The following is a 27,205-nucleotide window of genomic DNA, read 5'->3' as shown; positions in this document are numbered from 1 at the left end:
TGTTTGGCACAAATGACAGTAAGCAAAGTAAAAGTAATATATTCCCTAGCATACCCCTCTGCCTATTTTAATCACACTGGGAGAACTAAAATTAACTTCATAAGGAAGATGACTACTGGATAAAACGTTTTGATTCACAAGATCGAACCATGAGTTAAATATATGATGGATGTTGTATAACATGTCCGTTTCATTGAAAGACCATCAAGATAAACATCCAGTGTAATGGGACCTTCTGAGCACCAGGGCGGTGTCCCGACTTCCTCGCCATACGCCTCTGGGCTTCAATGACCTCCACCTCCTAAGGCAGCGTGGAACTCCGCCACTGTACAATCAAATCAGTGTAATTTCCCTCTCTGCTGATAGGGGGCGGTGTGACCCTCCGTGCTTGCACAGTGACATGGCGGTCTGACGTAAGGAAAGCGGAAAGCTCCCTGACTCGGTGTAAACAACTGTGAAAATGTTTGTAGTTTGCCCTCCTTGAAAAAATTAACGGCATGATTTTTATGACGGCTGTGTCCCGGTAAGCTCCGGTGACTTTACATGTCGTGGTTTCTGGTGGTTGAGGTTGGGATTCGATCCCGGGTGGCTGGACTCTAGCTTCCCGTGTTCTGAACGAGGTGTTTCAGCCTCCGCCACCGAGGAGGAAACCGTAACACTACACATGGTGAGTTTTTAAACGTGCTACTATCCGGTTAGAGGCCGATTTTTAAGTATATTATAATATATTATGATACACTTGACTGCTACTATATCCAGTTAGCATTAGCAATGTGTTAGCTCAATAGCATGGCTAACTAAGACAATGTGACTCGTTTTAAAAACTAGTGACATATGTGTATCTCTTAAATAACTTGATGTTTTATATTTTTACATTGAAAACATATGCCGAATTGACGTGTGGCCTTAACCATTAAATGCCTTAAGTATCGGTGTGTATATTTTACGTCTTCACTGTGAGTAGGGAAGAGAGAGTCAAACTGTCACATTATTGAATGAGGTTTGGTGTGTAGGTTGTAGACAGCGGCTTATCGACTTGATATCGGTAGAAAACACCGGCTCCCTGACTCAATTTTTGCACTGTAATTATTTTAGTGTCGTTAGAAGTCTATAAGGTTGTTTAAAACACTGAAAAGCCATATCTGTTTTGACTTTCATTCGTCCATTGTACAACTCCAAACTGCAGGAAGAAACAGCTATTTTGATTAAATATTGCAGTAGTGGACAGTTATTTTATACATTAAGTAATACATTATTTCTTTTTCTGTCTGTGCAGCTGCAAAGCTACACTGAGAAGGAACTGGCTCTACACATGAGGAGGCACCTAAAAGAAGAACCACAGAATCAGAAACCCAGAGCATATGGAGCCCACTGAATCTGCACAAGGTTTGTCAAACTTGAGATTTAAGAGGTACTTCAAATTAGGAACATGTTCTAAATGGTCTAATCCAGGGGTGTCATCTATTTTAAGATTACAGAGGATGAGAAAATAATATTTCAGGATTTTTTCAAACTTTATTTTTAAGAGCTATTCACACCTTGTTCTTCTATTATTAGTTTTCATTCCTGTCTAGCACAGCAGCACTGCTGGAACTTGATTTCATATTATGCATGTTCAGCTAACAGATGGAATCCAGCACTACCAAACCGGAAATGTTGACCAGGCAATGACTTTCCAGTCACATTAACCCAATTTTACATCATTCAGTGGAATGATAATGTCACATTTCTTGCAGGGCAAGAGAAGCCATTGGAGGAGGGTGCAGATTTAATATTCAGCTCAAAAGGACGACAACGAAAGAAAAATCCCAAATATCTGGATTATGAAACTGATGACAAAACGAATGAACACCTTTCACCCAAAACACCTAGAAAGAGCTCAGGAAGGAGAAGAGCAGCTTCTCAGAAGACTCCGACAAAGAGTAGAAAATCCAAGGCTGCCGCACAGGACACTCCAGATGGAGAAAATGAAAAAAAAGATAAAACACCTACAGAGTGTGATGGACAAACTACAGCAGAAGTGGCTGATGAACCACTGAGAGGCAAGAAAACTCAGTCAAAAAGGACTCCTGCTAAGAAAACCCCTGCAAAAAAATGTAGCAATGCCAATGTAGACCTTATAGATGGAGAGGGTGTTGTTAAAGATACGGTGCAGCAGGAGAATGGGACGCCAAAGCCAAAGAGGAAGTATGTAAAGAAGCAGTATGTACAACAAGTGAAGCCAGTTATTAAAGAAAAGGATGCAGAGGAACCTGAGGAGGAGACTGGACAAGGTGGCCGGCGGCGGAGAGGAGCTGCCAAAGCGTAAGATACGCCTACAGTACTGAGCTGTCGCATAGGTTAAATGACGCTAAACACCGTCACCTTTTTTTTTTCTTTTTTTTTTTGTTAAATCATTTTTACATCAGACATCATCAGTTGAAACACAGGAAGTCTGAACTGTGACTCCAGACTTTGGTGATAGTTACTTTCACTATTAGTTTTGTGATAATTACACCCTAACAATCAGACTTTCATTTTTTGGTTACATGTACACTTATCCCCACATTAATTACATGCATCTATGTAGCTATATAAAAGCATACATTGCTAATTGTAAAATAATAAATTTTCTGTCTTTAAAACATTTTTAAAGCCATTTTTTTCATATAAATGGTAATATAGGCATTCAAAAATAATGTAACCTCAATCTTCCAGGGCGTTGAAGTACCTCCACAATTTGGCAAAAGACTTATTTGGGCAAACTGATGAGCCAGGAAGCGAAGATACTGGATCAGAACAGAAAATTCCCAAAGCAAGCAAAGGTACAGTGAAAGTCTTGCCGTCTCTCTTCCCCAGGGCACCAATCACAGCTAAGCATTACCTCAGACAGTTTCTGCATTTTGTTGCCTTGTACTTGTGACATGTGCAATGACAATAAAGTTGAATTCTATTCTATTCATCTTTTTACCTATTTCTTACAGAGTTAAGTGAGGTTGCTACCACTCTAATTCTACGTTCACACTGCAGGCGAAAGCGCATCAAATCTGATTTTTTTGACCCTATGTGACCCATATCCGATCATGGTATGACAGTGTGAACGACACAAATCCGATATTTTCAAATCCGACCTGGGTCACTTTTGTATGTGGTATTGAATCCGATACATATCTGATGTTTTAGAAAGCAACTGCTCTCTGAACGGTCATGTCGCATTAAATCCGTCTCTTACGTCACTGACACAAGACAGACGCCAATTATCTGCGCCGGAGAAGACATCGTGAACGCTTCCTGGCCGTCCAGTGTAGATGTCAGTGAAACTGTTGGGAAGACAACGTAAACATTTTATTTATACTGAATAATCTGCAGATTCTCACAGAAATCTGCAACTATCCTTTGAAGCACCGCTCCTCTCTGAAACAGCAATAAGGATAACTATTAGGCCATATGTAAATAACAAAATAACTTAAAGCAAAATTGGGGAACGTAAAGTCCGAAACAAGTCTTTATATTAAGGGCCATCAGTCAAGCAGTACTGTTTGGTCTGGGTCTAAACAGAGCATGTTGTGTGTGACATCTTCTTTTGCGCCGCTTTGTGGGTTCACACTAGAGCGCGTTTGCTATCACATTTTATTTGTAGTGTGAACAAGCAGACAAAAAAATCAGATTTGATCAAAAAATCGGAATTGAGCATTAAGACCTGCAGTGTGAACGTAGCCTAAGACCTGTAGACGTGTCTCCCGTCTGAAAATGGGCCGCACTTCAAACGGCAGGAGTTGACTAACTGGCATAGATGTAGTTATATTAATGAACTTGTCTGAACTTGTTTAGAGTGTTGTGTCAACATTGCATTTCATGTCAGTTGTTAGTTGTGTTTTGCAATCTCACAAGTTACATGCAGTGTAAAATTTCATATAGCAGTGCAGAAAAATTCCTTCTTCTGCCAATATCAGTAAAGATCTCTGTGCACCGTAACTTAAATCCCTCGTTCTATTCCTGCAGTGGGTAAAGGCAAAAAGAGGAAACATCCTGACAGTGATGCAGCAGAAGACGAAGACTTTGTGCCAGATAATGATGAAGAGGAGGATGCAGAGGAGCTGGAGGATGATGACGAAGAAGCTGCATATGACTCAGACCTCGACTCCAATTGTGACAAACGTGGAAAAAATCCTCCAGTTTATTACGTCAACAATAACAACGTCAGTGGTTTTCTCATTTTAACTTGATGGCACAGTTACTGGTTATGACCTCATGCAGTGCACTAGGGTACATTACTTCAGTACGGTATCTCCATATCAGTCTAATACAGAAAGATGAATCTGCTTGATGATGGTAATTAAAAGTTAAACTGTTGTGATTTGTCAATACCAACCTGGGCTTATAAATATGAGTCATTATAATGAGCACTTTATATCAAACATAAATCATCAGATTCTGTGTTTTTCTGAGACTAAACCAAAGTGCAAACTATTATTGATTAAAATGACCAGAACATTTTAATTTCTAAGTTTAATGCAGCTGCATAGAAAAGAAGGAAGAACATGTGCATAATGAGTTCATCCTGTCTCCTTCTGTCCTGCAGACATGCTCGTTCGTCAAAGCCCAAAATGGACTTAACACCCCTATCATGAAAACTGCTTTGGAGAGTGCAAAGACCACCAAGAAATTGTAAGTCGCAGTCAGTTAACAGTAATGATTTGTTTTCGTGAAGTACCAGTGAACATTGTCCTTTTGCTGTTAGTTCATACATCAGTTTTTGTGACGACATACACAATGAGTCTTGAAGTGCAAACGACACTGGAATATTTGAACATTCAAACCCTTTATTTTGAAAGCTTCTTAAAGTCAAATTTTGGGTTATCTCAAAATTTCAGCTTACAAAACTTCACCTTTTTTGGTTGATTTTGTTGAGGTTTTTTCAGCATTTTGAATAAGTAAGTCTCAGACTGACTAACTGCTTGCTTGTTTGTTTGTTTATTTAACAATGTGTTTGTTGATGTTTGTGCTTGCAGTCGGGAAGAGCACTACAGCAGCTGGGTGTTTCCAGAGTGGGTGCCCTCCACCAGGGATTGGGTTCCTGTCCCACAAAGGTAGTTTCTGTTGCTTTGTTCGTTTAATACAGTCGAATCCAGTTTTAATTGAATAACTCATTAAGTTTTATTTGGATATACCTTTTTATTTTCTGTGTTACAACGACCGTACCCAACACTCTTTACCAAGTAACTTTGAATGTTTTTTTATTTTATTCACTGAAATTCTAACACAAAAGTCATACCAGAAAGTCTTAGCTGCAATTGTGTTTATCTGACTGTTTCATTAGATGCTTAGTTATTTAGTTTGTGTTGGGACATCTGTCCACTTTTTTTGACTGAAGGTGGGCAGGAGCCTCTGCCAGCTGACAGTGGCAAAGACAGGCTGCACCTTGGACAGGTCACCACTCAATCACAGGGCCAGACAGACACAGACAGCCATGCACACCTAGGATCAATTTAAGATGACCTGTTAACCAGAGTGTCACCTGCCTTTAGTCACATTACTGAATCAATCAGTTGTCACATGGTCATGCAATGAGATATGCTGTATATGCTTTCAAGTAACCCAATGAGGTTCAGACTATTTTATACTCTTGGCAGGAACAACACAGAGAGACTCAAAGTCACATTTAAAATTTCCCATATCTTTGAATTGTGGGCTGAGACTGGTGTGAACAAAAAAGGCCCCAAACTGTGGATTTGAACCCAGGACCTTCCAGCTGTGAGGCAACAGTGCTAACTACCACACCACCATCCTGCCCTCATAGTTGCATTATATCCATTCATTAGTTCAAATAAGGCTTTTAAACTACATAGGAACAATAGTAAGGAGTCATCCAAATCTGATACTTTATCCTAATTAACCCTTAATCGACTGGGATTCAAACAGGCCTAATGGACTTATTTTGTCATTTTGGCTGTAAAATGACAAAATAATTCTCATCTTTCAGGAACAATTTTTATTTTCTCACTAGCCTATAATGAGTGAAAAGTAAGGTCATGTGAGTAAAAGTGGTAACATTTAGGCGGAGCTGATTTTTTTAATACACTGATTTCCCCCCAAAAGCTTGTCATCGTTTCTTTCTGAAACAATTTGAATTTTGTCTCAAACAATATCGCTAAGAGAATTCTGGTCATTTAAAAAGCACTTGATAAATAAAGGGTTAAACAATAAAAAAACAAAGGAACTGCCAGGAGGGGTTGCTGAGATGATGTCTGAAAAGTGTGGCTCCAAGAAGAAGCCAGTCTAGTGAATAAAGAAGAGCCATCGCAGGACTATGTACCTGCGCTGGTCTGGTGGCTTCATAAAGGGAGCTGGACAAGGGACGTGTTATTCTGGCTGATATGCGCAAAAGTTATTAAAAGTCTGTGTGTTCTGCTTTCATTTAGTGATTTGGAGAAATATCTGCCTCAGACGCCTCGCTCAGCTGCTTTCAAAGTGTCCAGGGAAGGACTCAACAAGGAGGAAGCACCTCTGCAAAGACTCAAAAGGTGACAGTGATCGCGGTGTAGTTACCCCCGGTTGATGATTTCCCTCAGATATGTCAAGAACAGTTCGATTGAGACATAACTGCTGCTAATACATTTCCAAAGAAAACCTCTTTTTTGTATTTGTTTGTTAGTAAAACTCATACCTATAAAAATATGTAATTGTGATCATTTGCAGTTTGTTCTACATGGTGCAGATTTTTTGGTGGCTTTTGTAGGCGAGGGGGAATAAAGCATTTGGTGTCTTTTTTGTTTTCATTTTTTTCTGTTAACTGGCAGGTTCGAATCTATTCCCCCTCACCCAGAACGCTGGGACATGATGCTGTATGCAGGTGGACCAGTGTGGGCTCTGGAGTGGTGTCCAACACCTGATGGTGCTCCTGCTACCCAGTACATCGCTCTGTCCTGTCATCAACGCATGGATGATTTTCACTACGTCAACAAAACATCCACAGGAACTGGACTCATTCAGCTGTGGGATGTGGGCAAACTGAAGTATGGCAACAGGTACAAATGAAATGTGCAGAGTGGGAAATCACTGATAAAAATATTATATTATAAAAGCTTATTGTCTGTCAGTCTCTTGACTGATTGACTAGTTTGAACTACTTCCAGAAAAAGTCCAATAGTCCTCTGTAAACAAACTGTCTACATCAGGGGTGCTCAATACGTCAATCGCGATCGACCAGTCGATCGCAAAGGTAGTATTGGTAGATCGCATGGCATTAAAAAAATAGATGCCAGCCTATCATCCATCCCGTCACTTGATTGATACAGGGAAGCCAGTCAGATGACATCAGATTTTTTCTGACGCTTAGGTCGCTGCGCATGCGCAAACAGCGGCGCGAAGTGTAGTAAAACTGACAAGCTAGTCAGCGAGTTAACTCCAATTTTTAGCTCTCGGTTTTTTCTCTTAAACCTGGCCGTCAGCAGCTACTGTCCGGACTATGCATCCCTGGCTGATTCAATTCAGTGCAAGTCATCAGAGTAAACTCAGGTAATGACAAAAAATTTACATAGTTAATTGTGTTGTGAAATATTGGATATTGCGGTTATGCATGTATATACATTGTAGATATAAAGAATCCTCAATATATTTATAAATAAGTATATGTTTTGGATTTTTGTAGTGGGTAGATCATTTTGACTTGGTCATTTTATAAGTAGCTCACATGCGGAAAAAGTGTGAGCACCCCTGGTCTACATCATAGATGGCAGTGAGATGTTCCCAGAACTTATAAGAAATTTGTCTTTGAAACTTCAGCCTTTTTATATTATGTTCTCTTTTCTTTCACCTCTGTCCAAACAGACCAGACTCCAAGCCAGTTGTGGTCTATAGTTTGGCCCAGGATAAGGGCTTCGTCTGGCATCTGAAGTGGTGTCCTGCTGGCGGCTGGGAGCTTCCCACCTGTGCCAGAAAGGTAAGGTGTTTTTCCTATGAAGTGTCTTAGCTTTTAGCTGATATTGAAATGATGAAATCTTATAACATCCTAACGTGGTATCAATCCCTCACACTTGAAGGCTCCATTCTTACCCAGACTGGGTCTTCTGGCAGTGGCCACCTCCACCGGGGTGGTTACCATTTATAGCATACCCCACCCTGATGCTCTGCACTCCAACATCACTCAGCCAAACTCTGGTAAGACTGATCATAACTCGCTGTGATTTCCCCTACACATTTTTTTTTGCAGCATTTATAACTGCTCCATCTAAAGTATTTTACTTGTAAAAATGAAGCGTGTCCTGTGTTCAGCAGAGGGCACTGTTGGCTTTCTAAAGTCTGAAGTCAGCATGTTGGGTGTCTATTTTCTCCTGTATCCTATGAGGACATAGGGATGCACTGAAGCAGTGCGTTACTGGTGGTTTATAGATCAGCGCATCACTATAAAAACACTGGATGTCTTTATACCTGTTTATTTATGAATTAGCTTAGCTCATTTTCTTTCTTCGCACGCCAAATCAGAAGGTTTGGCATGTAAACGCTGTCTTTGGATGCACCATGCAGCCCTTGGATTGTTTGTGATCACAGTAAAGCTCGAAGGCCTGTACTGTGAAACAGAATTCAGGGCTCAGGATTAAACCTGAAGTTGAAGCTTCCTCTGTGAGTTTTCAGTTTGATAAAGGTGACTCCCCGTGGTATCTTGTCCTGTAGACCTGACCTGCTCCTGATAACAGGTGAACATATAAACCCACCACCTGCTGGCTAGTTTATTTGGATAATATTGGCACAATTGTTTCATGATATCACAGGATTTTCGAGTGAGTCTGGACCCTTTTCCTGAGAAACTTGTGCCTTTTGGCTGAAAGCAGTTTCAAAGCATCTAATTTTTCTGTTTGTCTTTATAAACTCAAATAGTCATATAAAAACAGTCATTAAAGAACCAAATTCTTGTAGCTCATTCTAGATCTAATATAAGATTTCCAAGTAACCCTACAGGTTTAAGTTTTGTGTTTACACTTTTTCCTGTAGTTGCTCCTTAGACCATTAAATGCCACCAGTGTTGTCGCTTAAAATGTTAGACCTTAAAATTATAAAAAAAAGGCTTTGGAGTAACACATTAATCCCATCAACCTGATCCTTAATTACTGAAAGTTTTTTTTTCCTCCACCCTCCTGGCTTTGGATGAGTTTAATCAAATGTACAGTCATAGTATGTTGTTTGTGTTGGGTAATATTCCCGTCATGCCCGGTTTGTGTTTATGACCTAGTACCAATCTCAGCTCTTTCATTCAATAATATGCTCACAGGAAAATGTCACGTGACCTACATGATTGCAGCTGCTAGGCTTAGTGATGCCAGATAATAAAAATCTATCCTGGTTATTTTGAACTTGCTTTGTATTGCAGATCTGTTTTAGTAGCATTGTGGTAAAAGAAAGTAAACATTTTCTCACCAAGCAAAGTCAAAGAATTTGTGAAAATATATTATTTATCTTAGTAATTAATTATCTTTATCGTCACTTCTTGAGTTCTTTTGCAGTGTATCACTAAGATCCAGAATATTGACTAAATCAGTCTCATATTTCTGACAGTGTAATAACACGTGTTCTGTGGGTTCATCATCTCCACAACAGTCAAATTTCCCTGTATGTTGTTTCCCTACTATAAGCAATGTGCCAGTAAACATGCAGGGCAGGGCAAAGACACAGGGCCCACAGCAGTCTTGCTCTTTGGAGCCCCGATATGAGTTTTCACTCACCCCACTATGGTTGGGTTGCCAACAGAAAATCCTCATAGAGACTCAAAAAGGCAAAACTGCTGTGGGTCCCACATGGGCTTGTCTACATGAGCCCCATACAGGTTTTCTATTTGCAAGACAAAGGTGTCCTGCCCTGTGTGTAAAAAGAAAAGAAAAAAAATGGCATTGCCATCTTTGTCAAGCTCAGATTTGTCAGTAAAAATAATGCAAACCTCACAACAAGGAACCACAAGCCACTGAATATTTGACAGCTTGCCAAAAAAGGATCAAAGTAGGTGCCAATTAATTTTCTATTGAACAAATAGCTAATGAGAACTTGCAGCTGTAGTCCGTTACACACATTTAAACACAGCCTGATGAACTCAAGCACGAGTATGTAATCAATCAAATAGCACCTTATCCATCATATCAGACGTGACCCTCATTAAACGTGGTAGAGCTTGTGTTTGACAAAGCAACAGTATCCACAAGAAACCAGCCTCATGCAGCTTTCACAATGGCCACAGAACACGCACAGAACACTGTCCAACAGTGTAAGTACATGATGACATTATGGATGGAGGAGCCTGTGGTCCAGTCTATTCAGATCACTGCGCTGTCAGTCGCCTCTGGGGCTCTGCTGATAGAAGACAATACAAACGAGATTAATGACGAACTTATCTGCCACATCCATCATAGAGAGAAACCCAGTTATGTCTGCATGTGAGTGTGTTTATCAGTCAGTATCCTCAAAGCGGTTCAGGCTAATCTGATTGAACAAAACACCATTGTGAGATCATGAGTATAGCATACACCTTACATATAAATACGCACATTTTTGTGTTACATCTCAGTGGACGCAACCTTTTTAGATCCCATTAAAGCTTATCTTGTAGGGCATGTCTTCCCAGTTCCACAGTGTAACAGAAGCTTTGGGCTCATAGGGACAGCTACTTTGATACTTTCACTTCGTTATCTGAAAATGTTGCCATGTTTGATATGAATATCCACCACATTAACACCATATATGAAATAAAGCACATTAGGTCCCCTTTAAATCACCTGATCTCTCCAATGAAAGACATGCACATTAAATTCTTCTACATTAACATTAATTAAAAGGACTAAATAAAATAATTTTGCATCATATTTTTGGACTTGGAAGCCATGACTGGGTAAAAGTATGAAGCCTACATCATGGCCACAGCTTGAGAATTCTTCAAAAGGGTTCCTGGAGTTGGGCCTTTTTATGATTCAGTTTTCCATCTCACCAGTAATGGCTTGCATAGGTGACCGTACAACTGCCTGTACTCTGATCATTATAACATTATGTGCACTGTATTACACATGGTTTGGTTTTGAAATTAAGAAGTATTTCAAATGCCTCAGTTTGGACATAAAAAGATAAATGAGACCCGACATTTCTGGTCTTAATTTTTTCTCATTCCCTCGTGGACTCGAGTTTCCATTCTGTTTTGTAGCCATGGATCATTGGGCTCAGTTTCCAGAGGGCTACTCCATCAGCCCCCTGCTTGCAACCAGAGGTTATAGTTATTGGATTGAAAGGTTACTGAATACCCACATTTGAAGATGGCTGCACACACAAACTACTACTGCAAAAGCTTGTTTAGCTTACACTGAGAAATTTTCATAAATACAGCAATCGTAACATTTGTTTTCCTTCAATATTTTTTAATGTAATGAATGTCTTAATGTTGCCACAAACCCTATTAAGGAAGACTAGGAGATGATCAGAATCTTTATAATCCTGTATAGCTTTGCTGAAGTTTGATGACCTGAGGAGAAATATGCTACACGTAATCTGTACTTGTTTGCAATTGGCTACCTAGTGCCAAAATCAACCTTTTTATTTTAGCATACTTAGATTGGAAAAATCTGAGTTCATGGAGCTGATAACTATAGACATGTGACCTATTTGGTTTAGTAAAGCCAATGTAATATTGAACTTTGTGTGGCATCTGTGGAGGCCTCTAGCACAGCCTGGCTGCATATCTTATTTGAGCGATATAACAGAACCTCAGTGTGTTTTCTTATCTGGAAGAAGCAGTAGCATAAATGCAGAAGAGGGAATTGGAACTAATTTCTGTGGAAAGTTGGGCCTTACAGCTGCATGGCCATACCTGCAGTTGTATACCTGTCAATTAATATCAAATATATCTTTAATAAATGTACACATGTGTTATAGTGTAGGTCTCCAGAAAGGTTCCTTCTGAAGGTAAACCTGGTTTGAAAGGTTGTCAGCAGAATCAGGTAACTGTCATTTATTTGATTTTTCTCACATAAAGCACACAAGAGGAGATCTCATCTCAGATTTGATTTTATGTTTAGTTTTGGGAAAAGTGCTCCATAAGTGGAGCCATTGGGTGGCATGCTGTGAATACTCTGGACTGTTACATGCACTATGCTCATAGTGTCATAGATTTGTGGAACTGGACATAAGTGAGGTTCAGAGATGTGCATGTAGAATATGACAGCTTAAAGACTGTTTGTTCCTGTCACTTGGCGCCAACATTTTCAAAAGAACAAACTGAATGTTTATATGAAAGTGATGTTACCTCGGTCTTGAGAATAAAAAGAATAGACATTCAAGTGGGACAGTACCTTCATTTTTCTTTTCTTAACAGCACTCACAAGGTTATAATAGCGCTATTTTGTAAGCTGCGAAATCTGCCCCAACTTAAATGCTAAACAGACTAAGATGAGTCAATATTAAAATCACACACCATATGTCTCACAAATAAACTCCTGTTCAAGCCGTAAAAGCACATACTGTTTTTCTCTGATACTGCACTTCCTTCATAAAGATAAAAAGCATAATTTGGTCATATTATCTCTGTTCAGTTTTTTCTCAGTGACCATCACCTTTGCTAACAGCAACTGCAGCACCACAGTCCTGAAGCATTGACAATTATTCATTTAATCGTGTGATTGTAAGCAGCAGTCTAACATTTCTTGCAGGTTTTTCACTAATAATTTTGCTGTCACATGTGGTCGTTTTTTTCCCTGACATTAAATTTATTTTAAGTAGAAAAATGGCTAACATCAGCGCGACTGTTTTTCAAAGGCAAAGTGTCACTTTTATGCTGCTGTGCCTGCAGTGAGACGGGGACGACATGGAGAGGTACATTTAACCAAGTGAAAAAATACCAGAGAATTTCTTAATAGCTTCTTTGAGGCTGACATGTCGAGCACCGACTGAATGCAGATTAGTTATCCTAGCTTACGGGACCAAAAGTGGATATAATATAATATAATCTTTCTATATCGGCTGCAAGGGTTGAAGGTGAAATTGCTTTGGACAGGGTTAAAACTGTGTGTGTGTGTGTGTGTGTGCGTGTGTGTGTGTGTGTGTGTGTGTGTGTGTGTTCATCCTGACCCCTTAGTGCTGTTTGCAACAGATAATTATAAATGGCTTTTGTGTATCCAGTCACCAGAATGAATGAGCGCGTGAATGAGAGGAGGAGGCTGTTAAAGCTCCAGAATTGGAGGGCGGGGGGTGGCTGGAGGTTTTGAAGGAGGGGGTAGTGTACGCACATAATTTACAGCACCATTCTCTATCAGACAAGGATCTATAATTGAAATGACAAAGAAGATGCATCACCGAGCCAGTTGTTAGTGTTGGAAGCTATGAATTTTAGGCCTACTAGATGACACTTCTTGTATCCTTACTCTGTCAGTCATCAAGGACTTACTTGAGACTGGACAGGGAAGAAGATGGAGGAGGTCACACAGAGGCCAAGTTAAAGTGTGCAAAATTGCAAAATACTGTAATTTTTTTAAATTAAAGATGAATGCTTCTAAAACTAGGTTAGAAATGTTTAAAGAGTCCAGTCTTAATATTGTTCTTTAATTAATATAAAGCAAGTTGGAACATTTCATATAAATAAGATTCACTGAGTTGGCAATGTCAGAAAACATGGACACCACCACACATTTCTTTTTCCCCTTTCAGTTGACTCTCGTCAGCATCGACACTGTTTATCTCCTTACAACAGACTAACCACCATTTATCCTCATATTTTACTGTCTTTAAGCTCTGTCTGTGGCTGCTCCTGTTTCTGCTCAGCTAACACAGCTGACCGGTTAGACACAGTCACTCAGTCAGCCTTTATCTCTTTGTTTATCAGGTGAAATTTTTTAAGATAATCATTATTAATTGCACCATAGTCAAAACCAGAGTTAGTCAAACTCTTAAGTGCTTTGTGCAGTGGATCTTGAGGAGGAAATTATGTGATAATTATAAAGCTAAGTATGTGAAAATGTTGATTAAGAAAAGGGAAAAAACTGATACAGTCTAATCATTCACCATATGGGAATATCTGTCATCACAGCTCATTATAATACTTTCTCTTTTTGCAACATTAGTAACTCTGAAGTTTGTGTTAAAACAAATGACGGCAGCTATTTAACTGTGTAGAACTGACTGGGATTCAAAAGATCTGAGCCTTAGAGATAAAGTAAGGGGCTGCTGGTCAGTCTGAGCAGCTGACTAGGATACCTGCTTTGGTGTTTTGGGCATGTTTAACAAAAAGGACACCCCGGAGGTACCCCCAGGTCACGGTAGCCTTGGAATTATAGAAGGAAAATCTATAGTTAGTTAGTTAGAGGGAGGTCAGGACATTTCTGGTGGTACAGCTACTCCTGCGATCCAGACTTTAAATTGCAGAAAATGAAGGAATGAATTATTCACAACATTAAAACTGTTCACAAGAAAAGTGAGTAAACACTGCTGCATGCCGAGCTGGTAGAAGGCTGCACAATGTGAGGTTGTTTTAATGTGACTGATGTGATTTTCACAATTATAGAGAGCCAATTATGTCCCTGAAGGTTAAAACTTATCACCCTCACGCTGTTAGACCAGCCTTCTCAAACTTCTGCTACACCCTAGTCAGACATATGACATCATATTGAATAATCACTCACTGATGATCTGGAGGGCCAAAAGAACAAGAGTTGATTTACAACAAGGTTTATATAAAATATTATTGTGTATTTTTCTGAGGCAGAGGTGAGGTGATGGAGGGAGTGGAACAGCGAAGAAGACACTATTAATCTAAACTCTCAGTAATCTAAACTGGAGGAGGAGAGAAAATTAATGATCTGGAAAAGTCTGACACCGTGTTTCTGTTTTTCGCTTTTAAACACAGCGACTGCCTAAACACAGATAGGAGAGTTTCTGCCAAACTAAATATCCAGTCATTTCGTAAAGTTTATCCGTTATCTGTTTGGGTCTTATAAATGTGCAAATCCTCTTGACTCTAAGATATATTTTTTTCACCTTTAAGGTTATTTAAGGGTGGTGTGATGGTTAGCAGTATAGTCTCACAGTAACAAGGTCCTGGGTTCGAGTTGAGTCTGTGGCTGAAGTTTGTATGTTCTACCATAGTTAAAAAAAAACACCTATGTGGTGTTAATAGGTGATGGCCGTAGCATCTTTCTGTATTAGTCCTGTGACTGAGCCTACCTTGCCTCTCGCCCTATGATAGCAGTGAAAGGCTTCATCAGCCCTCTTACATCCTTGAATTGAATACAAGACCTTCTGTCTGTACTTCTAGTTATGTCAGGATTCCTGTTAATCTGTATGAAAAGCTAGCTAACAAGCTAAAGGTACATTACCAACACTAAATATGCTGGCACGTAGTATAGCAAAAACATGGTGAGGGTAAAAATGTGCTGCTTTTGTACTCCTGCTACACCTCTCAGTGAACTCTTTATAACAGAGTCAATTCCTTTTGCTCATACTGTATATAGCCTGTAGCCTTTTATGCATGTAAAATATCATTTGGCATTGCTCTATGATAATGGTGAGATTTGCATTCAAAGGGCCATATTTACTATGTGGGAAAAAATTGCAACATGCAGTGATGGGAAAGTTCTGCAGGTGATGTACCGTCAATGTGCTAATTTATAAACTGAAACGCATCATTTCAATAATGGCCAACACAATCTGCCAAGAGTGGGCTTCCACTAGTAATGCACTCAGTCTGTTAACATCTCTCTCAGTCAGTCCAAATAAATTAAAGCTCCTAGCAGCAACTGTAACAGCAGCATTGTGCACAAAATAAAAAAAAGGAAAGAAAAAGCTTACAATTAACTTAAATATTTTTAACCCTCTGAAAGGGAAAGTCCTGCAAATGCACAGTGCAATAATGAGAGCCAAACGGCAGTAACCACGCCTACACCTTTCAGTTAATACTACGACTCTTTGGTAAATCCTGACAGAGACGTTTTTAATACCTAAAGAGGGTTTTATTCTGGCATAGCTTGTTAGAAAATCTGTCCCAAAATGTCAGAATATTAACACGTTAGAAATGGGCTTCTTGACATGTAACATCACAGCTCTGCAGCTGAGCTTTAATTACATCTGACACTAAGTGAACGCGTCTCAGATTGAAGACAGCCGAGTCAGGGCCGTCGATGTTTAGCTGAGCCTGTTATTCTCACTGCTTACAGAAAAATCTTCAAGGGACATCCAGCACTACATTCAGGATTTTTGTTGCCTGCATTATGCTCACTGTGTGAATTTCTGTAGTTTTCATGTTATTGTCATCAGTAAACCATTACTGTAGCTGTCAGGGTTCATTTCAGATAGCAGAGTGGAACTTTGAGTTGGGTTACATGACAGAAATATGATGGGTCCATGTACAGTAAAGGTACATGCTACCTGTGCATCAAAGTGAATCATTTGTTTAAAAAAATGAAACTTTTTAAAAACAGTTAGCAAAAAATCTCTGGGTATTAAAGAAGTTGATTTTTATGTGTTTTCACAGGTAAAGGCATTGAAACACCTCAAGTATACAAGGTAGGATGCTCATAATGTCACAGCCCTGTCGATGTTGTGTATCTACCATTAGGTTGAGACAGGACATAAATGAAAATGACCTTTGTTTTCTGCAGGTTAAAGGAGTGGTGACATTGAAGCTGGGCGCCTTCAAAGCCCCTCACCATGAAATGAGCGGGCTCGTCCTGTCTATGGATTGGCTTCCTGACAAACCACACAATATAATGGCTATTGGATTCTATGATGGTATGAATTGATTTCTTGCAGATGTTCTTGATTAACTAGTTGTCTGTTTGAGAGAATAAACAAAGGAGCAGTCCTGAGCTGATCTGATTCAACTATAAATCAAGATTATGGATTAAAGAACTGTTTTATGCCAGTAGTTTCACTTTTCCGCTTGTTCTTGTTCTCTCCTCAACTCTCTCTCCAGGTGTAGTAGGTCTTTGGGATCTGACAGCGAAGTCTGCGCTGTTGCGTGTGCGAGAGTCAGACAGGTCGCTGAGTCTGCTGCCCTACAGATGCATCCTTGCTCACAACAATGGAGTCCGGTCCCTGGCCTTCTGTCCTGCCTCCAGGTGAGCGTAATATCAAAACTCTCTCTGGATCAAAATAAAACACTGTGACTTCAAAATCAAGATTTTAATCTGTCATGCCTCTATGCCGTATGCATTTTATTGAATTTTGATAGCTGAACAGTTCATGCTTATGAGGACGAGAGGGTGGAGTACTAAGTTGTCAGGTGACATGCTTGCTTAAAAACTATATCCAAGAATAAACTGTTGAGGTTACAAGCTAGACCCTGGACAGGCTACCAGTCTATCACAGAGTTAGTTCATAGAGACAGACAGCTGTTCACACCTACAGTAAATTTACAATCATCATGTATGTACCGACTCACTCCTGGTGGCTGATTGGTGGGGCCTGGCGCCCAGCTGGGCCCCTTCCAGGGGGTGTGGTGCCCTCAGGCCTCTCTGGCACAGCTGGCTGCCGGCAGACCCGCGGGCACGTCACTGCAACCCGCTCTGGCCTCTGCTCCATGGTTGCTGGGTGACCTCTCGTTTGGGGCTCTCCTCAGCTCTTCCCAGGAGGGTGGCACGGTTGCCCTTGTGGTGGTCCTCCTTGGGTCCTCGTATTCTGGGGCCTCTGGATGTCTGGGGCCTGTAACTCCGCCATACCTGCTTCATGCCCTGGGGGGCGGAGCTATGACTCTCCACACTCCCTAGCAGATCGTTACATGGAGAAACCTTTTGAATACAAGTGTGCTGATCCACACAGGTGTGCACACATGCAGACTCCACACAGAAAGGGTCCAGCTGGCCACTGGATTTGAACCTAGGACCTTCATGCTATGAGGTGACCAGCTTCCACACCAAATATACATATTGCATAATGCAAAGGCTCCAGCAGCACAAACATGGCAGACAAATCCAGTAGATGTCAAGATGCCAGCTACAGCTGTCAGTCGAAGTAAACACACGTCTAACTTTAAGTCTTGCCTGTATCCAGTTAGACAAGTTATTCAGAAAAGCTGTACTTTTACTGTAAAAGGAGAAATTATATCTAAAGGAAATAAATACATTATTTCAGACTGGGCTGTAAAGTTGAATGCTGTTAACGGGAGTCTGTGGGAACTGACTCACTTTTTGAGGCAGCGTCACATGGCAAGGGACTGCAGTGTTTTAGCACCTTCACATTGGCCTTATTTTCAGCTTTAAAGGTCACTGCTTGTGTAACAGTACAATAGAATTTCAAAGCTCAGTAAAACTTAAAGAAAATACTGCAGTCATCCAGTGATCCCATCTTTGTGTCTTTATTTCATCAGTTTATCCTTCATCTACTTTACTCTGGTAGTTGTTATTCGCAGCCAATTAAAAAGGCGATTTGTTGGCGCCTCTGGTACTCGGAGCTAAAGGCGAGACGATAAATTTTGGACGCACAGAGTTGCAGTAGAGCCCTGCCTCTATTGTATTCAGGCACTAATTCAGAATGTAGGGTACAAGGCCGGGCAAGCAGCCACGTCCTTATCACCACTCAGACAAGGCAACCTGAATTAGCTCTATGCAAGTCAACATGCGCTGACCTTCAGGCTGCAGCCTTGCTGAGGTCTCACTGCCTGGTGTGATTTTCCATTCATATCTAAAGTTCACTCTCCCCGCTTGGAATAGTTAACTGACTCAAAAACTTCAAGTGTTTATAGAGGACATTTTGTGCTGTTTTTTCATGTCACCAATATTTATTCTTCATATCTTATAACAAATAAACACCCAGAAATAGGCAAGCTGCAGGTATGCAACTGTCACGGTCCGCTGTGACGGACCGAGTGGATAATGCGTGTAATGGACCCAGGTGCGTACACGAGTGAGCAGACGGGAGTGAGCTTTAACAGAAGGCGAGCCTTTAATATGGCTGAAAACAAGGTGTACAAATACAGCAGGGATAACGTGGCTAAACAGAAACCTGAACTGGGAACAAACGATGGTGAGGCTATGGCTTGGAAGACAACAGACCAGGCATGGAAACACGGAGGGTGGGAACACAGACGACGCGACGCAGACTGTATGAAACACAGAGACTAAATACACATGAGGGATGATCAGGGGAAGTGACCACACATGGGAACGCAGCTGACACACATGAACTTAACGACAGGACAGGAGGAGTAAAACTGAATACACTGACAGTGAATGCAGGCCTTCAAAGTAAAACAGGAAACATGAGACATGAACCGGGGAGACGTAGTACAGGGGGAGGTGACATAACTGACAGCATGAACTTGACAGTACAAGACACACAGACATAAACACACAAAGGGCAAGGGAGACGTAATGCAGGGGTGATATATACAAATGGCTGGACTACCTTAGAGAACCTAAACAAATAATAAACATCAAAATAGGCTAAGCATAACACACTGGGTCACACGACCCAGGACCATGACAGCAACTGGCTCTCTGAAAGGTATGTAAAGTTACATAAACCTGACGCTTGAATGTTTACAGGTTCTAGATGATAATGGGCTTATGTGAGAATCGTTCATGTGGATTTTAAGAATTAGTTTTGTTTGATTTCTTAGTTTCTGACTTTTATTTATCTTTAACATGTTAACTCAGACCCGTGATATCTGAGGGACTGCACTGTGTAAGCTGGATCTTCTTATAGTATGTATACCAACATAATCACTTAACCAAATTAACTAAAGCACAGGTGGAAATAATTCAGATGAACTGCTCGCAACTTTCTTGATGTGAGTAAACTTTAAATGCTCGATACAGAAGTGAAAACGGGATGGCCAATTTAAAAAATAATAAAATGTCATAGCTAAGGATTTGACTTTAGCCCCATTACGGACTGTGTCTCCTGAAATCATTTTTCTGTGCTCTGTTAGTCAGCTGATGTATGTGCAGATAGGAGTGAGCTGGAGAGGTTATTGAAATCACCTGTGTCTAATACGAGTATTCACATATATACACTGCAAGTCAGTATCGGGGATGAAGCAGAATTGGTTTTTCATTAAAAACTGTCCAGAATGTCATTTTTCCCACTAACAGGTCAGTGTGGGGTCATCAGCATCATCTCCTTCTAAACCCATCCAGCCCTGCCGACTCACCTAAAGCATGATTAATATGGCTTATATTGTGGCGTGATGTAAAAGCTCTCACAGAGGATTTTCTGCCTTGTCATGAATTTTGCTTTTTTGAAGAACTGCCAAAGAACATTTTGTAAATGTGTATTTAACCTCAGATCAGAATTTGAGATAATGGTAACAATGGTTTCAAACACATGGTCCTGCTAAAGCCCATTTTGTGGGGCTGTGACCTCTTAAAACAAACTAATGACCCATTTTAGTCAACACTGCTTTAAAACAGCTGGCAAATACAAGTAGTCAGATGTAATGATTGAGGTAATTAGTATTTCCATTAAAACTACAACTGCAGCCTTCATTTGAGCAGATGTGAACCTAATTTGATAGCAGCCAGTTTTCCTCCACTTTTTAAACTATTTTCTTCATTTCTGAACCACAGACTTTAGTTTTCTCTAAAGATAAAACTAAAGTTGGATTAAAGGTGGATAAATGATCAAGATTAATCCCACAGAGAGAGAAAAAGCTCCTGGCTGGCAGCAGAGAGACTCTGAGGACGCGTATCTTGTCTGGATCACTGCTTTTTAATTACACAGTCATGCTGAAAAAGATCAAATCTCCCCTCTCTTTGTCTTTGCTCTGGTTTTTAACACCTTTGTATTTTCTTTTTCTCTCACTGCAAAGTCTTTTTTCTCCTTTGTCATCACATTCATAAAGCATTTTTTGTCTTACAAAAGAAATCCGACTATATCGATTGTTCTGCCTTCATTTGTTTTATGGCAGACGCCGCTGTCAGATTTGATCAATGTAAAGAGAATAATGACTTTCACTTCAAGCACTGCATCACATTTAAATCCCTGTGTTCAGCCTATTTATATTTTCCACCAACAGAACATCCTGGTCTGTTTTCCCATCGTCAACATGTCTTTAACTTTTCATTTGTTTTTTGTCTTCTAGATACCTGTTGGTGACGACAGGTGACGACCGCTTCGTGAAGACATGGGATCTGAGGAGGCTCTACGATCCCATCACGGTTCAGAAACGCTGTCTGGCCAATGAAATCAACTGGCCACTGAATGCACCGGGGGTTTTGATGGCCCAGGACAATGGCACCGTGGTGTAAGAAAGCTTGTCTCTGTTTCTTTGTTACAACTTTACATCTGACTCACTTACATTGTATCTCTGGTATTTGCCTCTAAGGTTTGAAAGATATGTTGGACAGTTGTAAACCAAAATGAACAAATACTAGAGAGTTAGTGAGTCCAACATTAAAGCATGGAGGCAGTCTAGCCACAAGTCTATCAATACAGTGCTATATGTATTTAATCATGCTCAGAAAAGAGACAGTATGTTGAAGCAGTGGACTCCAGGGTGAACCAAAGCCAAATCCCTGACCTCTGTCTTTGTTAGGGACACATTAGCATTTACACTAGAGAACATCCACGATCAGACCCCAGAGCTCTTTGGGAAAGGATTTGAGAAATCAAATCAAAATTTGTCTCAGTCACTGTTCACTTGGATTCTAGATTCCTAAGGTGCACTTTAAAATAAAAAGACTACAAAAGTACTGGGAAAGGAATTCTTTGACAGCTAATGGAAACGAAAATTGTCACAATAAGAACCAAAACAATCACTGATAATGAAATTAATAGCAATTCTTTCTCTTGAATGAAAATATCAGAGTTCATTTTTTCCCTTGAGCTTCTTCACAATCGCTTCTTCAAATTCAGAAGGAATCTGAAGAGTAGGATCCACAGCTGCTGGCACATCCCTCAGGTACTCAGCCTCTCCTGAGATTTTCACCTGGTCAGCAAATGGTAAATGGCCTGTATTTGTATAGCGCTTTACTTAGTCCCTAAGGACCCCAAAGCGCTTTACACTACATTCAGTCATCCACCCATTCACACACACATTCACACACACATTCACACACTGGTGATGGCAAGCTACATTGTAGCCACAGCTGCCCTGTGGCGCACTGACAGAGGTGAGAGTGTGGGAGCTGGTTTGGTGCTGGGTTCATGTACGCTCTTTTAGCTCATGGGACTAACTGTGTCAGCCCTAACCTAAAAGTCACCACATGAAACTCCTATTTACAGAAGTCTTTCCACTGTATCAGTGTCCTAACTGAGTTTCATTTGGCATACTCACTTGTGATTTTTGTGTCCCAAAAAGTTAAAGTGTGGAAAACGGCCAGCACCTTCCAAAGATTATGAACTTCAGGTTACAGCTTTGTAAATTCTGTAGTAGAAACAGTCTGGAAGATGAACAGAGTGGCTGCATTTAGCATTGAAAACAAAAATTCAGCATCAAAGATAATATCGTAGTTCATGCTTACTTTTCAGAGTGATTCAAACTCCAAAGGTAGTGGAGCTTACACTAGCCATAGTGTGACCTTCCTGCCTCCTAACAAGCTCCACATCCCCACTTCTCCTCTGCGATCTGTCAACATATGCAGTCTTGAAGTAAGAATAAAAAAAGTCATTATGACTCGTTCTTTCTCTCTTTTTTTAATTTAGGAAAGGTTCACAAGGAGTCCATTACATTGACCATCACATGCGCTCGCTCTTTGCACTTCCCCGGTCCGGCACTGTGTGGGTGAGTGTAGCTGTTGTAATCTTCCATTCTTCAGTCATCAGCAGCCCATAATTCAGTCACAGAGCACAAAATAAAATAGCTTTGAACTTCAGGAAACCTTTAAATCAGGGGCACGACGGTCATTTTCGAGACGATGAAGAAAGTTTGAGGATGTTAATATTACTCAATATATATGGATAAAAGGTAGTTAAGGCCAACACAGACTTCTGGAGTATAAAGGTATTCCATAGTTTTGTTACTGTCAGAAATTCCTCTCAAAGGTCAAATCCAAGTCTTGCATTTCACTCGTCTTTGCTGACACTGCAGCCAGTTTTTTCCTCCTGAGGATGTGAATCTTTAGAAGTTTTTCTGGTAGGTTTCAGAGTTTTTTTTTTCCAAGCGTCAGGACATTTTGCCTTCGTTTGGAACCGTCTCCAGCAGTGGATTAGTCCACGTTTTTTTCTTAAGTGAGTATTTATGGGAGAAAAGCTGCCCTCTAGTATTAAATTGATTTAAAATAAACTACAGTCCGTGTTTTATTGTGATTAATGAACACGTCCCCCATCACAACAGTGTGGTGTTAAATAGTTTAGGCCAGGCGTAGAGCGAGGTGGCATTGAGCAATAGGAAAGGTATAGGATGTGTCAGTTATGGATTCAAAACAGTATTTTATCGTTTTGTTGATGATGAGGAAAATAAAGACTGCTACCTTCTTTTACCCTTTGTAATCATTGAAAACCTCCTTTTGCTGCAGTGTTTTGGGTTTAATTGTGTGTGAGTTGAAAAAAACTACTGGAACTGATACATTCGAGGCTAGTTGTGCTTCTGTAATTAGTCTCATTACTCAAACTATCCCTGAGTGTCTGAAATTTGCTCTAAGTTACTGAGAGAAACTTTTTTTCCTAGCAGTGCTGTGTGATTTAATATTTCATTTTCTATGCGTCCCTGCAGTCTCTGTCATACACCGAGTGGATTAACAGTCTGGTGACCGCAGACAGCTTCGGAGAGGTGATTTTCTCTCTGTTACCTCAGATCAGCTACGTTGCTCCTTACATCAAACGCACAATAGAGAGACGATTTGTAAGTTTACTTTTCCTTTACTTTTATCGCTCTTTATTTTTCCCTATGTTTACTTCAAAAATATCATTTTACATTATATCAGATGTCATATAAAATTGGTAGTGTTCATAGAAAATAAGACAAAGAACATGAATTGAACATGTGGCCAGTTGCAGTGAAAGAATTGCTCAGATTTAGAGACAAGCTAACGGTCCATTTTATTAACCTGTTCCCTTCAGCCCATCTACTTCACATCTATGGTGCCTTATGATGCAACGGAGAGAGAAAAACAAGAAATGGGAGGAGAGGAAGAGGAAGGAAACGCAGTTGAAGAGCAGCAGGGAGAAGAGACAGAAGAACCAGATGCTACACAGGAAGCAGGAAATGAGAACGACAGTGAAGGAGGAAGAGTTGGACGAAAATGTCCTCCGCTGAAATTCCAGACCTACAAAGAGGCTACAAAGAAATACTGCCTCCATTATACAGATTTTGATTTTGTGGGTTAATTTTTATCTTCATTTGGTTTCATTGTTTTTTATTAAACAGATATTTATTAAAAAGTAAGGAATGTTCAAGTAATATATGTAGGCCAAAGACAAACTGGAGAAAAAGGCTATAGTAGAATAGAGAACGAAATAAGAGGAAGACCACACTGACACTGTAATAATCATACACTCTGACTTTCAGCGGACCACTGCAGGAAGCGAGAGGCGAGCTGTGTGGAAACGCATGAAAGACACAGAAGTGAAGGCAAAGATCATCCTGGATGACATGCCTTTGTCTGCTCTATATAAGGTATCTGAAACACACACACACAGGGCGGGTATCATCAGACTCCAGCTGTAGTGCAACACAAAGAGAAAAAGCAGGAAAAGATAAACAGTGCAATGAGAGGAAATGGAGGTGAGATCTGTAAGAATAGCCTCTTCCTCCTCCCTCTTCTGCCTCCTCCTCTGATGGGCAGCTATAAAGGGGCTGAATGTAATGATGTGTTAAATGAGAAAAATGTCACCCTCAGTGGAAGGAGGGAGGGGGAGATGGAAAGCAGCCATTTGAGGATTTGATGTGTTTAATTTTAAGAGAGGCAGAGTGAAGGGTGTCGCTGTGCCCTCTGGGATGAAATGATGGACGGATACTTCTTGGGACAGGCTCCAAAACAAAACGGGAAAGGTTTTTGACTGGCTCTTTGTCTGAGAGGGATAAATGGATTAGAAAGAGGAGGATGGCAACTTGGGAAGGAGAAGTGAAAAAATATAGGGAGGCGTGCACCAGGAGGATTTATAGTGGTGAGTGGGGTGGATAAGCGTCTGTAAAGAAATCAGGGGGAAGTGATGATATTGACTCAGAGCTACAGCTGCGTCATTCACTGTGGACAGAGAAAACAAGAAATTAGCCTATAAATAAAAACCACTGTCGCCTTAGTAGAACACAAAGAAAGCTGTTTGTATTAAATGTGGAGTCCCTCAGGGATCCACACTTGGTCCTCTGCTTTTCTGCCTGTAAATAATGCCAGTATCTGCTCTTCTGTAAATTGACCTCTGATGTTCAGTTGTTGGTTGAAGAGCACAGACGAGAAATATTCTCAGCTGTCTTTTCTCATTTCTTCAGGTTCGTTTCAACCCAAACATGAGCTGCCACGACTGGGTTGCATCCGGGGGTCAGACTGGACTGGTTAGATTTAACTGTGTAAGGGCTCTGATGAACTCTCATCTGAAGAAGATGATTGGTGAGAGTCAGGCCCAGTTCAACGCTCTGTACTCGCCGGGCCAAGCGGTGACAGAGCAGCTATAGCAGGAGTTTAACTTTGCTACGGTGGGTTGTACTCCCTCAAGAGACAGTCAAAAAAGTGACCTCTGAAACACGCAGCTGTGAATAATGAAAATATGTATGAATATTACGTTTTTATTCTTATACATTTGTATATGTTGAAAATCAGTCAACGAAAACTAATGACATCAAGCCATGAAGGTACTACAGGTTTAATTGGTCCAGGTTTTGAAGCATCTAGACATGGCTAGATATATCCAAATTGTCTGAATGTCACTCCGTATATAATGAAGTTCAACTTTAAATTGACATAATTACAGTATGCAAGCTAACAAAAGTAAAACTCTCTCATGACCAGTTTAGGGGCTTTTCTTTTGATCTTTGGTCATCGTTGACCCTGAGAAACTGAAGCAAGACTTTCTCTCTGTAAACCAAACCCAACCAGAATCTGTTGAATTCAAAGCCATTTAATTTTTCCTGGCAATTAAATGTTTCCATGTTTTCCATTTTCTTCTTATCAAATTATAATAAAAGTCCTAATAATGACAGTTCTGTTCTCTACATCAGAAAAACTGCAGCAGTTGACAGTTAAGTGCCTTTCATAACCCTCACTCACACAGGCCTAGAGACCATTTCAGTGATGAAATGTGTGTCCGCCACCTGGTTGGAGAGTGGTTGTTTGCACATGAATTTGGTTGCAAAGAGGAACACGGTGCTGCAACAAAAACCTTCTGGTGATTGATTTGGTCGTTTTGATTACATTACAACAGTTGCCCATAGTTTACATGGAAGACGCCAGATTGTCTGCAAACACTTGCAAAATGTTCTCCAAGCAACATTGAAACTGAAAAGCGCGACACGTGGAGAATGCTCACCTTCAAAGTAAAAGTTGGACCTTTTACAACCTGTTAGTTACAGCAGGAAAGCGCAACCTTTTCTTTGAAGGCACATGTTCTCAGTGCGACGGAGAGCTGAAAGACGTTTAAAACGTTATTTTTTTTAAAGTGAGGATGGCGTTGTTTTCCAAAGAATTGGTGCGTCATGCCAATATTTCTTAGGCTTACTAGCAAGAGTGTTCTGGAACGTCATAAGTAATTTCATTAGTTAAACCCACTGGTGTTTGTAATATTTCCAGACTTTCTCACGCGTTGTTTAATTTGTGACTTTGTTTTTAGAGAGGGGTTTTTTTTTGTGCATTCCCTCATTTTGTTATCAGCCTCTCACGTTATCGGTAGCAGGCTGGGAGCTAATTTTGGCTGCGTTTGCTTGTTCAAACAACTCAGGCTCTAATTAGGGAAAATACTTGAATTTTTTGTATCTACAGGATATAACACTTAGAAATGTTAAATCTTTTTCTTACCTGGTGTACATTTTCCCGTTGTTGTTTTTCTCCAACTTTATTTATTTTTAACTGTCTACAAGAAAATAATAGTGAGGTGTAATTAATTACTGGCATCACTTTTTTTTAAAGACACATTTCCCTCTGAGTTAAATTAGGGGTTTTAAAGTGTGCTTCATTTTTTGATTAATTATAAATTTTAGTGACAGTTTCACAATAATATTTCAGCCGTGGCCATATTTCATTACTGACAACATTATCTTTAACTTATTCATAAAAGCATCGAAATGTTCTTCTCCCTGCTCGCTTTTGCTTTTTTTGAAATGTTACATATAATAAATTTTATAATAAAGCAAGACCGTGGCTCCAGTCTTTATTTCCTGTTAAACTTTTAAACTAAAATA

At 40.2% G+C, this 27,205-nt stretch overlaps 1 protein-coding gene across 1 annotated transcript; it reads left to right on the top strand.

Annotated features, from left to right (window-relative positions):
• Positions 1-378: 378 nt before the first annotated feature.
• Positions 379-27,159, top strand: gtf3c2 (general transcription factor IIIC, polypeptide 2, beta). Its single transcript, XM_004568400.3, has 20 exons — positions 379-667; positions 1,277-1,386; positions 1,737-2,304; positions 2,698-2,804; positions 3,982-4,178; positions 4,562-4,647; positions 4,992-5,069; positions 6,402-6,503; positions 6,780-7,007; positions 7,810-7,921; positions 8,022-8,139; positions 16,469-16,500; positions 16,596-16,725; positions 16,910-17,054; positions 21,017-21,178; positions 22,579-22,657; positions 23,588-23,716; positions 23,935-24,192; positions 24,383-24,490; positions 25,304-27,159. Exons 2-20 carry the CDS (start codon positions 1,362-1,364, stop codon positions 25,484-25,486), a joined length of 2,847 nt encoding a protein of 948 aa, XP_004568457.1. The 5' UTR covers positions 379-667; positions 1,277-1,361; the 3' UTR covers positions 25,487-27,159.
• Positions 27,160-27,205: the final 46 nt, after the last annotated feature.

This window comes from Maylandia zebra, linkage group LG15 (genome assembly GCF_041146795.1).
Source record: "Maylandia zebra isolate NMK-2024a linkage group LG15, Mzebra_GT3a, whole genome shotgun sequence".
Taxonomy (NCBI): domain Eukaryota; kingdom Metazoa; phylum Chordata; class Actinopteri; order Cichliformes; family Cichlidae; genus Maylandia; species Maylandia zebra.
This window is presented reverse-complemented; position numbering and strand designations above follow the sequence as displayed.

Coding starts and splice junctions, on each gene's coding strand:
- gtf3c2 (XM_004568400.3), top strand. CDS start 1,362: ATGGAGCCCACTGAATCTGCACAAG. Junction 7,008..7,809: donor AAACTGAAGTATGGCAACAG/GTACAAATGAAA, acceptor CTGTCCAAACAG/ACCAGACTCCAAGCCAGTTG. Junction 8,140..16,468: donor CATCACTCAGCCAAACTCTG/GTAAGACTGATC, acceptor GTGTTTTCACAG/GTAAAGGCATTGAAACACCT.